Genomic DNA, 15,126 nt, shown 5'->3' with positions numbered 1-15,126 from the left:
TCGGTCCTACCAATTAGCACCCGAGGTAACACCCATGCCTGACTGCCGTGACAGCCAGTTGGAGAATGAGAGTGAGTGAGTGAGTGAATGAGTTAGTGAGTGAGTGATAAATGTCTTGATCACCATTCATTAATGGCTCTGCCTTTGTCAACTGTGCAACTTTTGACTAAGTTCCCTCTCAGGTGACATGTATTCCTAAGAAGAAAAAAGGTTACCTCCCTCGCCCTCCAACCAGCGAGCAAAATTTGCCTCAACAATAAATATGTTACACAAGAGTCATAATGTGGACATGAAGAATGGCCACTGAATTTTGCTTCAGTGCATTTTTATTCATCACTGGGTATCCCCAGTCAAGAAGGCATCAGGAATACTAAGGACAAAGCTGTACCTGGGTTTTTTTATGTGGTATTGCTCATAAAAACCAAGTGGAGCTTCAGTTGTGTCATTGTGGTGTCCATTTTGACTTTTTTTTACCACAACATTGTTTGCTTGTTCTGAGGGAGTCAATCTGGTCTTCTGCTACCATCCTGTGATTGACCCACTTTAACACCAGGAAAGAGATTCTATTCTATTCTATTCTATTCTATTCTATTCTATTCTATTCTATTCTATTCTATTCTATTCTATTCTATTCTATTCTATTCTATTCTATTCTATTCTATTCTATTCTATTCCATTCCATTCCATTCCATTCCATTCCATTCCATTCCATTCCCTATCCCTATCCCTATCCCTATCCCTATCCCTATCCCTATCCCTATCTCTACCTCTATTCTATTGTTTTCCAGAGCAGCCTGCCATTTGCTTACCAAGCATGAGCCGCAAACTAACAAGCTCCCCGCTTTGACCTTAATAAATTAATAGTTATCGACTTTCACCTCCCTGGTGGCCTGTACCTCACTGTCAAATGGCTTAATGAAGCAAACACCTTGTGCTACCAAGATCCATTCTCTGTGGATTCCCTATTGTCTGCCTACAAGTGCTTTTCCTCTTCTTTAATTGTAGAGCTAAATAAATGGAACATTCAATTTCTTTGTAATTAATCCTCCCTGGACTGGGATGAGCATTCCAAGGCATGGCAAGAGGAGTTGGGGGTAGTGAGAGATTTGCCCCATAGAGGCAACCCCTTTTGTGAGCAGATGCCATGGCATTTCCTCCTAAAAGCTACTGCAAGTAATCTGGGAGGAATGTCTCCAATGCTGTTAAGTATTGGATTTTAATAATAACACTTTTATTAATTATAATTATCTGTGTATCTTCCATTGTGTAAATATCCCATCTATAAATGCTGGATTAGTTGAGAACAACCACACACAAACACCTGTATTTTGTTATACAAAGTACTGTCTTTGTTACTACCTTTTTGTTTTTTTCAAAAATCAAAGATAAATTCTATTAAATCTGGCTTTAAATCCATAAAGGACCAATTTGTTTTGTTGCTACCCTCAATCCTTTCTGATTCAGGTTTTTTTTTTTTTTTGTTTCCTTTTGTCTTTCTTCCTTTCTATCACTTAGGTAACAGGACTAGGTGGAATGTAAGGAAGATACAGATGGCTTAGTCATTTTGTTAACAATTAAGAAAAAGAAATGAACTTTTATGAAATAACTTAACATTTCTCAGTAAATGAGGTAGAATATACACTGCATGGCTTAATGTAACTGCACCCAGTCCTGCAACAGGATAACTTTGAATTGTTCAATACGGTAATATCAGGTAAGCAAGAAAAAACTCTTGCAGGTAAATGTGTAAGGTACACATTAAGCAATAAAACTGACCTCCAGGTACAATATGTTTAATAGTAGTAGCCAAAAAGAAAGACTGCACAATCACAGAACCCTGTAATGAGACTAGCCTCCTACAAATACACAAATGTCTTTGTATTCGCCTGTGATGTCCTACAGAGTATAGTAATAGATTCTGCATTAATTTATAATACGTGAGGGAAACAGCTCATGCCCATCTCTATAATAGATATTATTGTCAGGTTACCCAAAGGTAGCCAGGCTAGATTAGCTGACAATACAGAATGTCTGTTTACTCAGTGTTTAACAACTGTAATTAATTGGCATCAATTTAAGAAAGAGCAACAGCTCTGCCATTTCATTCTAGTGTGAAAAAAGTTTCCACTGATTCTGAATTCATTTATCCAATATTCTTTGACAGCAGACTAATTTTTTGATCGCAGACTAATAACATTATTCCTTCCTAGCATCATCTGGTAACCAAGGAAAGATGAGGACCTGAAGTATAAAGAAGAACCAAACAACAACAGAAAGAGCTAATAAGAATCCCATGATTCAAGATTAGAAAAAGTAGGAGAGGTATACGTATAAAAACATTCCATTGATCCTCACTGGTGAAAAAAATAAACAGAACAGGAGGCCATTAGACCAAGGAATTGCAGGATCTGCTGTATGATACTATTTTAGCATTTCTTCTACATCTGGTGTTCTCTTAAATCCACTTTTACTGTTTATTCTGTCAAGGGCCAGCAAAACTATGGTTAATAAGACTGTGATAACACTGCAGTGGATGGGGCCAAAACAGCAAACCTAAATTTTGCAGACAGTGCCTGTGGGTCTGAATATTTTGATTCCAGTCACTTCAAAGATCTGCAAATGAGCAGCTGGATACAAAAAAGCTCAATGTCCAAGAAAATAAATGGTAGCGTTCCAGAAAATATAAACAAAATAAAAAATAAATGAAAATGTCAATGTGCAAAACTCATGATCAGACAAAAAAATAATAATCGGGAATTCTACTTAATCTTGAAATCTTGAAAAACATGACACTCCAGTGAAAGTTACAGAGTATGTGTTTCATATTCTTTGGATTCCAGCCACATGGAAGCCTCTGAGGATAACTGTGCCCCTCTTTCATGTATTTTGCTTACTGCTTGTATTTTTTCACTTTGCATAACGTTGCTCACCTTGAAATGGAATTAAGTAAGAATACAAGTTTCTGTAGGTATACAAAGTTGAAATTATAGTAATGACTGGTAGTTGCTGCAAACTTTAATGTGAAATATTCTTGAACAACTTTTCAAGCTGTAAGCCGTACCAGTTTGTCATCCTCCCCAATGCTTAGCACGTCATGTCTTTGAGCTGACTTATGGCACCCTGGCTTGTCCAGTTTTTCTCTCCTTTTTAAGAAGACATTAGATAACCACTTGTCTGAAATGGTAGAGGGCCTCCTGCTTGAGTACGGGGTTGGACTAGAAGACTTACAAGGTCCCTTCCAAGTCTGCCATTTCTTTTAAAGCTTTTTAAAAATCTTCCTATAAATCTTGAGCTTTTCCCAAGTCCACTGGTACCTATTTGTGTTTGGACTGAGCTGTTTTGGCTATAGAGAGACCCACATTTTGAGATTATTAAAATATAGAATTAATAATAGCTGCTAATATGAAATTGTGGGCATTTACAATACATAAAAGCACTATTTTATTTTTATTCCAATTTCCAGCAGAAAATTCAGCATGAATCTGTTTTGATAGGTGAGGTCAGCCCAGCTATGATCATTAGGAATAGATATTATATTCTATGGTTCTTGATTTATATCATTCCATTAATTGGGCCAAAAACATCCTTCAACTTGAGTGAAGAAACAGTTCAAAACTTTAAGGCTGGTCAAGGATTTTATCATATTGGAAATCAACACGATTACCTATTCCAAGATATTTACAAGCTGCTTTTCCAAACCAGCTGTGCTTCTTCTTGATTTCTTGACCTCTTTCCAGCAAGAAAAACAAATCAATAAAAGCAGACAACTTCAAACATAAAGGAAGAGACATCAGTGAGATAATAGTTCAGCTCAACCTTATTTATTTTTTTTAAAAAAAACAGAAGATACAGTAGGAAGTTCCTGTAGAGAAGAAAAAGAATGCGGAAGCTTGACAAAAGAGAAGGATAACAAACAAACAAACACACACACACACACACACACACACCACACAAATCCTCAGCTGCGACTGAAAATGAGCTGAAATGAGACAAAGTGAGTGTTTATTTCTCAATCTAGAGAATAAAAAAGAGAAGGGACGCCTGAAATGAGCAGTGAAGGTGCCAAGTTTTTGAAAGCAGTTCTTCAGACAGAGAGGAGCTGCAACCCAAACATGTCATGGAAGGAGTTACAATTGTTTGAGGGAGCTAAGAGAAACACAAGCAACAGCTTCTGTATTGGGCAAACTTGTTGCTATGGCTACCTATCCTACCAAAGCCCAGAGCTTGTTTGGAATCACAATTCATGCTGCTTCCATGAGGTGACTGTATCAATATATACAAAAAGTTATTTAAAAGACCCCCCCCTTTTTTTTTAAAAGAAGAAACAAAGTACGAATATTCATCCGTTGTATCATTACATAGAGTTGAATTAAAATATCCATAGGTCGGGGGGGGGAAACGATGGGGACCAAGAAAAAGGAAAGGTCCATATACTGTTCTGAAGTCTTAAAAAAAGCTTAAAAGAGATTTTATTTTACATTAGAGGCACATGATCAAAAGATGCAGCTTCCAGCATCAATATTGTTGCTGTAATTCGTGCCAACTGAGACAATTATCTTCCTATTCCTCATGGATATTATTGTCCTATTATCTTAACATACGACAGAAATGATTACAATTGGGGCCCTATACAACCAAGAAGTTCAAAAACATGTAAAAAATTCAAGTAGAAAAATAGGGAACCACCTTTAGTGGGAAGGTAACAGCGTTCCATGCACCTTTGGCATTTAGTCACACCGGCCACATGATCATGGAGACGTTTTTGGACAGTGATGGCTCTTCGGCTTTGAAACGGAGATGAGCACCGCCCCCTAGAGTCAGGAACAATTAGCACATGTGTGCAAGGGGAACCTTTACCTTTACCTTACAAACTTGAGGCATTTTTAGCGAACCTATTGTTCATCTCCTCCGTAGCAAAATTATCCCGAAGGATTTTCTGATTGCAATCGCCTCTTCCTTTGGAGATCAATGAGAAGGGATAATAAATCATCCAGTGTAGTTCTGCCTGTACTGCTGTCCCTCCTATGAAGTCCAGTATTTCCTTCTCAAATTCATTTCCTTCAATCAATCCTTTGCTGACCGTCAACCGTTCACTCATTCACTGACAGTGCAACTCATTGGTTGATTATGCTTGCCCTCAGCCTCACTCATTGTAAGCACACATGTACACACAAAGAAAACCACACCAGCGTTTCAGAATCTAAAATCAGAGCTCATCACAAAATCCATCAGATTTTCAAATTGCCTCCAAATCTTTCTGAAGCAATTCAAGGGCACCTGATGTGATTCAACTAGAATAGATTAAACTACATGAAATCAAAACTTGTTTCACTCCTTCACAGCTCATACAACCTCATTCTGTCTCCAATTGCTGCTTTCTTTTCATATGTGTGTGCAAAACTGTATGAGAGTATATATATATATAAAAACAAAGAATGTTTCTCTTTTTTTGTTCATGAGGCCTTTGAACTATGGTGCTGGAGAAGACTCCTGCGAGTCTCTTGGACTGCAAGACGATCAAACCGGTCAGTCCTAGAGGAGATCAACCCTGACTGTTCTTTAGAAGGCCAGTTCCTGAAGATGAAACTCAAATACTTTGGCCACCTAATGAGAAGGAAGGACTCACTGGAGAAGAGCCTAATGCTGGGAAAGATTGAGGGCAAAAGAAGAAAGGGACAACAGAGAACGAGGTGGCTGGATGGAGTCACTGAAGCAGTAGGCATGAGCTTAAATGGAATCCAGAGGATGGTAGAGGACAGGAAAGCCTGGAGAAACATTGTCCATGGGGCCGCGATGGATTGGACACGACTTCGCAACTAACAACAACAATTTAATTTATTTTAAACCTGGGAATCAACTGTTATGATTATTAAAATTACATTAAAGTAATAATCTTAATATATTATTCTAATTTAATGTTTCCCCTATCTGTATCTTACATCTTTTTATGCTCTCTGTTGCTCTGTGGCCTTCAGCAAGGTACTCAAAGGCTGTTGAAACTGTTGTGGGGTTTTTTATTTAGAAAAAAAAAACACAGATCCAGGAAAGTTCAGACCAATCAGCCTCAATACCTGGGAAGATCCTGAAAAGATAATCAAACAGCAGATCTGTGGACACCTAGAAGCAAGCAAAGTTATAACCAGAAGCCAACGTGGGTTGTCAAAAACAGACCATGTCAAACAAATCTTATTTCATTCTTTGACAAAATGATTAAATTAGTGGACCAACAAAATGCTGAGGATTTGGATTTCAGTAAGGCATTTGACAATGTAGATTACAATCTACTTCTTGGTAAATTACAAAAATTGAGACAGCATCACCACCAGATGGATTTGTAACTGGCTGACCAACCGCACTCAATATGTAGTCCTTAATAGAACTATATCTACATAGAGGGAAGTAAGCACTGGGGTACCTCAGGGTTCTGTCTTGGGCCCAGTACTCTTCAATATCCTCATAAATGATTTAGATGTGTGAATAGAAGGGGAACTCAACAAATCTGCAGTTGACACCAAGCTGGCAGGAGTAGACAATGCCCCAAAAGATAGGTTCATGATCCAGAAGGATCTCTACAGACTTGAACACTGGGCCCTATCTGACAAAATCAAATTCAATGGAGAGAAAAGTAAGGTTTTACAGTTAGGCAAGAAAAACCAAATGTACAGGTACAGATTAGGTGAAACCTGGCTCAATAGTAATAACTGTGAGAGGGATCTTGGAATCCTAGGAAACAATCACTTAAATATGAATCAGTAGTGTGTTGCAGCCACCAAAAAAGCCAATGCAATCCTAGGTTATGTTAACAGAGGGATAGAATCAAGATCGCGTAATGTGTTAGTACCGTTTTATAATGCCTGGTAAGATCACACTTGGAATACTGCATCCAGTTTTGGTCACCACATTATAAAAAAGATGTTTGGAAAGAATGCAGAGAAGAGCAACAAAGATGATTTAGTCTAATGAAAAGAAGGAGTAGGGGTGCCATGATAGCAGTGTTGCAATATTTGAGGGGCTGCCACAAAGAAGAGCCTTGGTAGTACAGTGGTCTACGGCACCCTGTTATTAAGCTGGTTATTAAGACCAGCTGCCTGCAATTACTGCAGGTTCGAATCTCGCCAAGGCTCAAGGTTGACTCAGCCTTCCATCCTTTCTAAGGTAGGTAAATTGAGGACCCAGTTGTGGGGGCAATAAGCTGACTTTGTATAAATATACAAAAGGATGAAGGCTATTGCTGAACACATTGTAAGCCGCCCTGAGTCTCCGGAGAAGGGCAGCATATAAATCAAATTTTAAAAAAAAAAAAAGGAGGTCAACCTATTTTCCAAAGCACCAGAAGGCAAGACAAGAAGCAATGGATGGAAACTAATTGCAAAGGAGAGAGGCAACTTAGAACTAAGGACAAAATTCCTGACAGTGGGAACAATTAACCAGTGGAATAGTTTGCTTTCAGAAGTTGTGAGTGCTCCATCACTTGAGGCTTTTAAAAAGAAATTGGACAGCCATTTGTCTGAAATGGTATAGGATCTCCTGCTTGAGCAGGGTTTGGACTGGAAGACATCCATGGTCCCTTGCAACTCTGTTATTCTGTTAACTCAATAATAGCTTAGAATTTTATTGTATAGCACTTCTCCAGAAGTTTAATGTAGATCAAAGTATTCCATTACTCCTTTCTTCCTTCATGTACATTTTCTTCTTTGGTGATTTATAATTGGTACATCATGCTAGACAATGATCTATCTTGTGATAAAAAAAATATTGGTCAGCCTTGTTCTGATTCTTTTGTTTATTTAAAACATTTATATGGCTCCCCATTTCAAATAAAATAATTCTGGGTGGCCAATATTAACTGAGTAAATTATAAAGATTAAAAAAAAATAAAAACCACTTTTAAACCACAAAGGGCCACAACAATCCCATCTCAGAACCACAAAGGCTGGGTTTCCCTTTACTCCTGATCCAATGTCTTTCAGAAAGCAAGGAGAATAGGGATCACCTGCAATTCAAGGGGAGGCTATTCCAAAAGATAGGTGAGCTTCAGAAAAGGCTCACTGCCTAGGTCCCACCAGATGACAACATGAAAAAAAGGACTTGGAGTGAGCCCATACTATCCAGTCTAGTCGGATGGGTAGATATCCTCAGGGAGACCCAAACCCCTCAAAAACCTGGCCCTGTGACATACTGGTAGTGCTCAACTTACAACAATCATTCAGGTTTCATAGTCAGAAATCACAGTGTCAAGTTTCTAAGTAAGCCAAAGATTTGATATAATCAATAGTACTCATGTATATTCACTATTTGTGTCAGTATCAGTTAATACTACAAGTACATCCAGAAGAATTATGGCTCCCAACCAACCTCACTAAAAATGCATATAATGCATTTTTGCATTATATCTGCATAAAAAATGCAGATATTCTTAAATAAGTAACACTGGCTCATTTAATCGTGTTTCACCTTATGTATAACAAAACCCAGTTTATATGAGAATAGATGCCACTTACCTAGCATGCGAACACATCTGGCATTCTGCTCTGGGCTATCAAATGAGATTTCTCCACACCGCTGAAAAAAAGGGGAACATATTCAATACAAGACTTGAAGGCAGAGACATCTTTCATCCATAGCACGTTGCTTTTGTTTTTCACATGACCACTTCATACAATGTTAAGAAACAAATGCCACAAGTTTCTTTGTAATAAGAGCATTTACGAGTTATGAGAAAATGATTGGTACTTGGGAATGGTGGAAGATAAAATAAATTCTCAGAAAATTATTCTGATTTTTAGTAAGTTGTAAACAATAAATTCCAATCTGGAAGTATCGGTGGGATTAATTAATCCCCTCGTTTCGTATATAGATGACCATTGATTAGAAAGTCTAATGTCTCCATGTGATACTTTGAGTAGCTACAAGTTTAATAAAGTATTTCCTTGCAAATATTGTTTGTGTGTGCTGTGGAACTACAATGCATATTAGACTTCTCTTCCCCAAGCGACCTTGCTATCAAGAAATTATATGACACTGATAGAGAAGTATATGTAAGTTTCCTCAAGACATTGTGGTCATATATGATTTGTAATAAGCAACATTGCACCAATATATTCTGTGGAAGCATCTGTAACACAAAGGGATCAAATAACCACGAACCCCTATGATTATGTATGAAAGCTGTTATTTGGATGGATGGATGGATGAATGGATGGATGGATAGATAGATAGGTATATAAACAGACAGACAGACAGACAGACAGAAAGACAGACATGAAATTGCCTTGAGTTCATACTTGTGCATGTACAGACACACACACACACTCAGAGAGAGAGCTTCATATAAAAGAGAAAAAATGTCAAGTTATATGCAACCTGCTAAATTGGTAAACAAATTTCTGTCCCATCAATTCTGCCTAATGAAACAATACAAAAAGTGTTACGGTCATTTCTCTTGCATACTTGTTTCATCAGTTTCCATATTAAATTATAGTTTGATTTGAAAGTCCAAAATCGAGATAGTCACCCTGGAAGAAACATTTTATGTAAACAAAAAGCAGTTGAACTTTGTGGCAAAAACATTTAGTTTTCAAAAATGATGGAAGTTCTAGGATGATAATACTGAACTTTTTTCAGGACTTCCCTTGGAGTTTCGGGAGGAAAAAACTCTCAGCAAGTTTTAGGAGTCATGGTTCTACACTGATGATATCATTCAGTATTTTCTAAGAATGCAATATATTTTATTCTGGTTTACCACAGGAGGAAATTGGCTACAAAGTACAACACTGTTTGGTTAAGAAAATCATTTTTTCCTTTCCTTATTTCACAGTATTTAATAAGCCTCTTCATTCGTACTTCTAAAAAAAATTTAATAAGCAGAAATTGCCATAGTATAGAAGACCTATGTTAAAAATAGATATTCAGGACTGAAATGATGCTAAAATATTATATACTGCACACCATAAAAGTTATCTACAATGTATAAAAATGTGCACCAGGCTATAAAATGTTGGGCTCAAATACATATAGTGATTTTGAGGACTTTAAAGATTAACATTTGATTGAAACCAGAACTTTTTTTATTTTATTTATTTATTTTATTTTATTTGTATTTTTTGTCAAGCATGTATTTGTTGTGAAACACTGTTTTTCTACATAATTGCAGCAAGATTATTGTATGCTGAAGTTGGAAAGATTTGGCAATACCTACAACAGAAGAATGCCTAGGGAAAATGACTATTAGCCATTTCATGGAACTTTCTCTGTGGTTTTTTTTTTTCTTCTCTAGTTAGGATGCTGATGTTTGGAAATTTCTCACATTACTGCCAATTCCTATGTAATTAGATTGCAAGCATTAGTATTTATTATTTATTAAGATTTATTTTAATGTTTGCAGAAATGGAAATGGAAATCACTAGTAAGGAAGGCTTGGAATGGCTTGGAAAAATTACAATATGTTGAGCCAATCCCTTTTCAAACTTAATACTGCTCTCTTTGGAAGGCTACTGTACCTAAACAAAACAAAACAAAACAAAAGCTAAAGTATAATGACTGTTTTCTTTATGCAGTGACAAGCGACAACTGATCAGAAGAAAAAAAAAACAGATGACTCTCACCCTACACGAAGACCAAATTGCGCACTGTATATATTATTTGATTTGATTGCTTATTTGTTCCCTATGATTACCATTAAGTGTTGCACCTTATGATTCTTAATGAATGTATCTTTTCTTTTATGTACACTGAGAGCATATGCACCAAGACAAATTCCTTGTGTATCCAATCACACTTGGCCGATAAAGAATTCTATTCTATTAGCAGCACAGACTCAGAATTTTACACTGCAAAAATCTTATGTTATTCTGATGAAGCCAGATCTGCTATTCTGAATCAAATCTCTAATCATCTTTTTCTTGCTTTTTTTAAAAAAAATCTGATCTCACTTACTGAGATTCTCCTGGTTTTTTGCCCAAGGCCACCAATTTAAACAAGCTGCACCAACATCTATAAATAACAGAAATTCAACAAGCTGTATACAGTAGCATCCAGATCTTCTCTATAAATATTTGTGGGATGCCTCTCTAGCATGTGACCAAATGGGCAATTTACATTGAACAGAAGAGTATTTGTGAAGAACTCATTGCACCTCCAGCCTAAGATGTTCTAGCATGTGAAACTAACAATCAAATATTATTTTATTCCTCTCATTTTCAACATGGTAAACCAGCCCATGGAATTTAGTAACTGAAATGAAAAGTGAAAATCTGAGAATTGAAAAATGTAATGCATTCCTAAAAGATTCTCATGAAACCACAAAATAGCAAAAGTAGTATTTTTGCAAGGAGGGAGTCTGCATTTTGCCAATGCTGATTATAATCATCTGAATGTTGCTGACACTGAAGGCATTTAGTAATCTCCCTAAATTGTGTCTACTATAAAAGAAGCATATACTGTATGCCTGCTTTCCTGCAAATCGGAATACCAAGTCTATCATATCACTTTGTTTAGTTTAAATGGGAAGAATAACTAAAATTGGGAAAGTGTAGAAAGTGTAGTGTTCTTCCCCAAAATAACACCAGTACTTTGGTTAACTCAATTACCAACTTTTCATTAGAAATAGAATAACAGAGTTGGAAGGGACCTTGGAGGTCTTCTAGTCCAACCCCCTGCCCAGGCAGGAAACCCTACACCACTTCAGACAAATGGTTATCCAACATCTTCTTAAAAATTTCCAGTGTTGGAGCATTCACAACTTCTGCAGGCAGGTTGTTCCACTTATTAATTGTTCTAACTGTCAGGAAATTTCTCCTTAGTTCTAAGTTGCTTCTCTCCTTGATTAGTTTCCACCCATTGCTTCTTGTTCTACCCTCAGGTGCTTTGGAGAATGGTTTGACTCCCTCTTCTTTGTGGCAACCCCTGGGATATTGGAACACTGCTATCATGTCTCCTCTAGTCCTTCTTTTCATTAAACTAAAAAAAAGACTTGCAACATGTTTGAATATTCTTTTTATCAGCGTAAAAGAGAATAAACGTTGCCGTATGCAAACCTGTGAGAATGAATTTTTATTTTTTTTCTAGGTCTTCTTTAAAAAATAAACAGAAGAAAGCATTCACCTCCCCTTTAAACATCCCACATGATTAAATTCTTTAAAGGAAGGAGGACAAGACACTTTCAATAATTCAACAGATAAGAATATTTGCCTTGCTCCCTCTGATAACTAAACTGTGTTTGCCAACTAAGTATTATAAATTTATTTTTATTTTTCTTAAAAAGATCTAGTACAGTTGTGTATTGTCCCAAAAGTTTACAATAGAACTTTTAGAGATTATTATTATTATTATTTAAATATTTAGAGACTTTTAAAAGAATGTTGCTCCCAATTTATACACCTAACCTAGGAGCACAAGACCAACTCAGCTAAATAAAGACTCTTTGTTCAGCTTTTGTTCTTCACAGTGGCCAACTGAATGTGTGTTTTAAGGTGAAGAATCACTGATAGACTTGCTCTCTGTTCATTTACCTAATTCACTTATGTCCTCCAAATTAACGGTCATGGCCATGTCTTGCGGTAATGAATTCTACCAGTTAACTATGCACTGAATAAATAAGTGTTTTCCCCCTGGCCTGTTATATGACATGGGATATAAAATATTTTCAGGCAGGGTGGAATTGATTTAAATCAAGTTGATTTAAATCACAATTTAAATCATGATTTAAATCACTAGTAAAAAGGCTTGATTTAAATCAACTCGATTTAAATCATAATTTTTAAAGAGCAACTGTCATCTTTGCTACTCCTTTGACCCACTGTTGACTCCCCGATAGTCCCAGTGTTGCAGAATATACAGCCTCATGCTACATAACTAAGCTCCATTTCATACTGAATAAACTAAGTTATTTATGCATCTTAAATAGAAAACTATCTTACAATAGATTTTTACCCCAAGTTTTTTATTAAAATAAATTTGATAAAAATAAAAAGAATCCGATTTAAATGAAAAAAATCCGATTTAAATAAAAAAAATCTGATTTTTTTTATTTTTTTAAAAAAATCATTGATTTTTATCCACCCTGTTTTCAGGTGAAAAGTGCCTACCATGCACAAATAGCCCAGCTTCATCTTTATGTATATAAATATCTTGGGGTTCCAGAGCTCTCAATCAACAAAGATTTGTTATTCTATGGATTGTCCTTATTATTATTAGTTATCTTCATATCCCATCTTCCTTCCAGGAACATAAAGCAACATGCATTTTATTCCCTTACAACCTAGACCCTAGCCCTAACCCAACCCAGGGGAATAGGTTAGATGAACATCTCCATCTTTTGGAGCCTTTTAAAATTTTGATCTTCTATAAAAGTTTGTAACTGTGGATGTGATCAGATATAATACTAAAAGGCTGATAGCCAGAAGAAAAATAAATTACCCCAAGTTAATTTCTGGGCATGTTAGTCAGGGCCTAAGAGGTTTTTGTTTGATTTGTGTCTGAGAAGTGTTTAGAGCAAGGTAGCAGCAGGCAGATAATAAGTTAAGTATCTCTGGAGATTATTTGCTTTTAACTGTCCCCTCTTGAAATTCATTTTCCAAGAAATAATAAGTCAGCTTATGTAGGTGTACAGATAATGTGCTATTAGGCTTTGTGAGAGGAATAACCAAACTGGGCATTTATAAAGGCACTTGTGAATCTAGACAACCTGGTATTGACCCAGAGTGAATCTGTTTACTGGGGCAGATAGTTAATTAGAACCAATTATCTGTGCTATCTCATATGGTTCCCTATTTGACTGAAATCAAGCATTTCAAAAGCACAGTATGCTACTGCAATTATCAAGCTTTCTCTCTAATAATATCCTACATTGATTTAAACCTGGAAGCTTCTTGATAAACAACACATGAAGATGCTTGTATATAACCCTCAAGATGGACAAGGTAGGAACAGACTGAGAGGGCCAGAGTAATGGTAGTGCTGAATCTGAACAAGTGGCTTGCTTAAAACTAGCTTATCCATTTGTAATTAAGGTTGCAGTCCTGAATGCGCATCATCTTATTAAAAAGCCCCATTTAATCCAACAGGGCATCTTACCTTTGAGTAAACATTCATATCGTTGCCCTGTAAAATGACATTTTGTACTAGCAACTTCCTGACAAAATTGCTCATATGTTTAGCCCCAGTTTTAGAGCAGCTCTTAATCAAGGAATCAACCCAACCAATGGATGTCTTTGTTTTATTGCTATAATTCATTTCCCAGATGTTTACAAAAAGATGATTTTGTTCCTGCCACATCCTGCTGCTATTGCAGCCAGTAACCTTCTAGGAAGTGACTACTGGATTTTCATACACAAACATACTTTACCCTTTCAACAAAAGCATGAAAAATCTGAAAAAGTAGCAGAAGACAAACACAAGGAATTACTTATTTTTATGAAACACATTATAATGACCAGCACCACAATAACTGCTTCACTCTCTTAAATATGCAGGAATGCACATAGCTTTGATGCCTGTCAAAGAGAGGACTAACATTCAAAAAATTCAGCTTTCTAAATTATGATAACTCAGAAATGCAAGAAGTGAAAATCAGGATTCTGATTTTGTGTTTTTTTTAAAGAACTATTTTAATGGCAACAGTGGAAACTTATTTAACTTTCTCCAAGCTGCAGACCATGTTTAATCTTGAACAAACTGTGCTCTTAAACTTAACCATTTTTCACAAAAAGATAAATCTTTTTATAAGTGTATTCTCCCCTCAAAATAGTTTAATCTAACTATTAGCCATACCCGTTAAGTATATAGAGCTGGGGGAGAAAAAATAAATTCCCAGAATGAGAATTTTTTATTGTGAAAATATGTGTTATAATTTGCAAAGTATTGACCTGAGAAAATTGGGTTAACAATCTGTTGTTGAAAGGGAAGTACCATGTTTCCCCAAAAATAAGACCCTGTCTTATATTTTTTTGAACCCTGAAATGGCCTTATTTTCAGGAAGGTCTTATAGGAGCCTTGGTGGCGCAGCAGACTAAAGTGCTGTTAAGTAGCACCAGCTGCCTGCAATTACTGCAAGTTCAAATCTCACCAGGCTCAAGGTTGACTCAGCCTTCCATCCTTTCAAGGTAGGTAAATGAGGACCCGGATTGT

The 15,126-nt window shown here is 36.4% G+C and overlaps 1 protein-coding gene across 3 annotated transcripts in view; it reads right to left on the bottom strand.

Annotated features, from left to right (window-relative positions):
- The window catches only part of PDE7B (phosphodiesterase 7B), a 222,870-nt gene that overhangs the window by 99,510 nt on the left and 108,234 nt on the right, over window positions 1-15,126 (bottom strand). For all 3 annotated transcript variants that reach the window (XM_060692247.2, XM_034418865.3, XM_034418864.3), the window contains exon 2: window positions 8,502-8,562. In XM_060692247.2, the coding sequence (XP_060548230.1) occupies window positions 8,502-8,508 (7 nt within the window). In that variant the 5' untranslated portion in view covers window positions 8,509-8,562. The remainder of the gene's footprint in view (window positions 1-8,501; window positions 8,563-15,126) is intronic.

This window comes from Pantherophis guttatus, chromosome 1 (assembly GCF_059756535.1).
Source record: "Pantherophis guttatus breed Tessera chromosome 1, ASM5975653v1, whole genome shotgun sequence".
Lineage (NCBI taxonomy): Eukaryota > Metazoa > Chordata > Lepidosauria > Squamata > Colubridae > Pantherophis > Pantherophis guttatus.
Note: the sequence above shows the minus strand (reverse complement) of the source record. Positions and strands in the feature narration are given on the sequence as shown.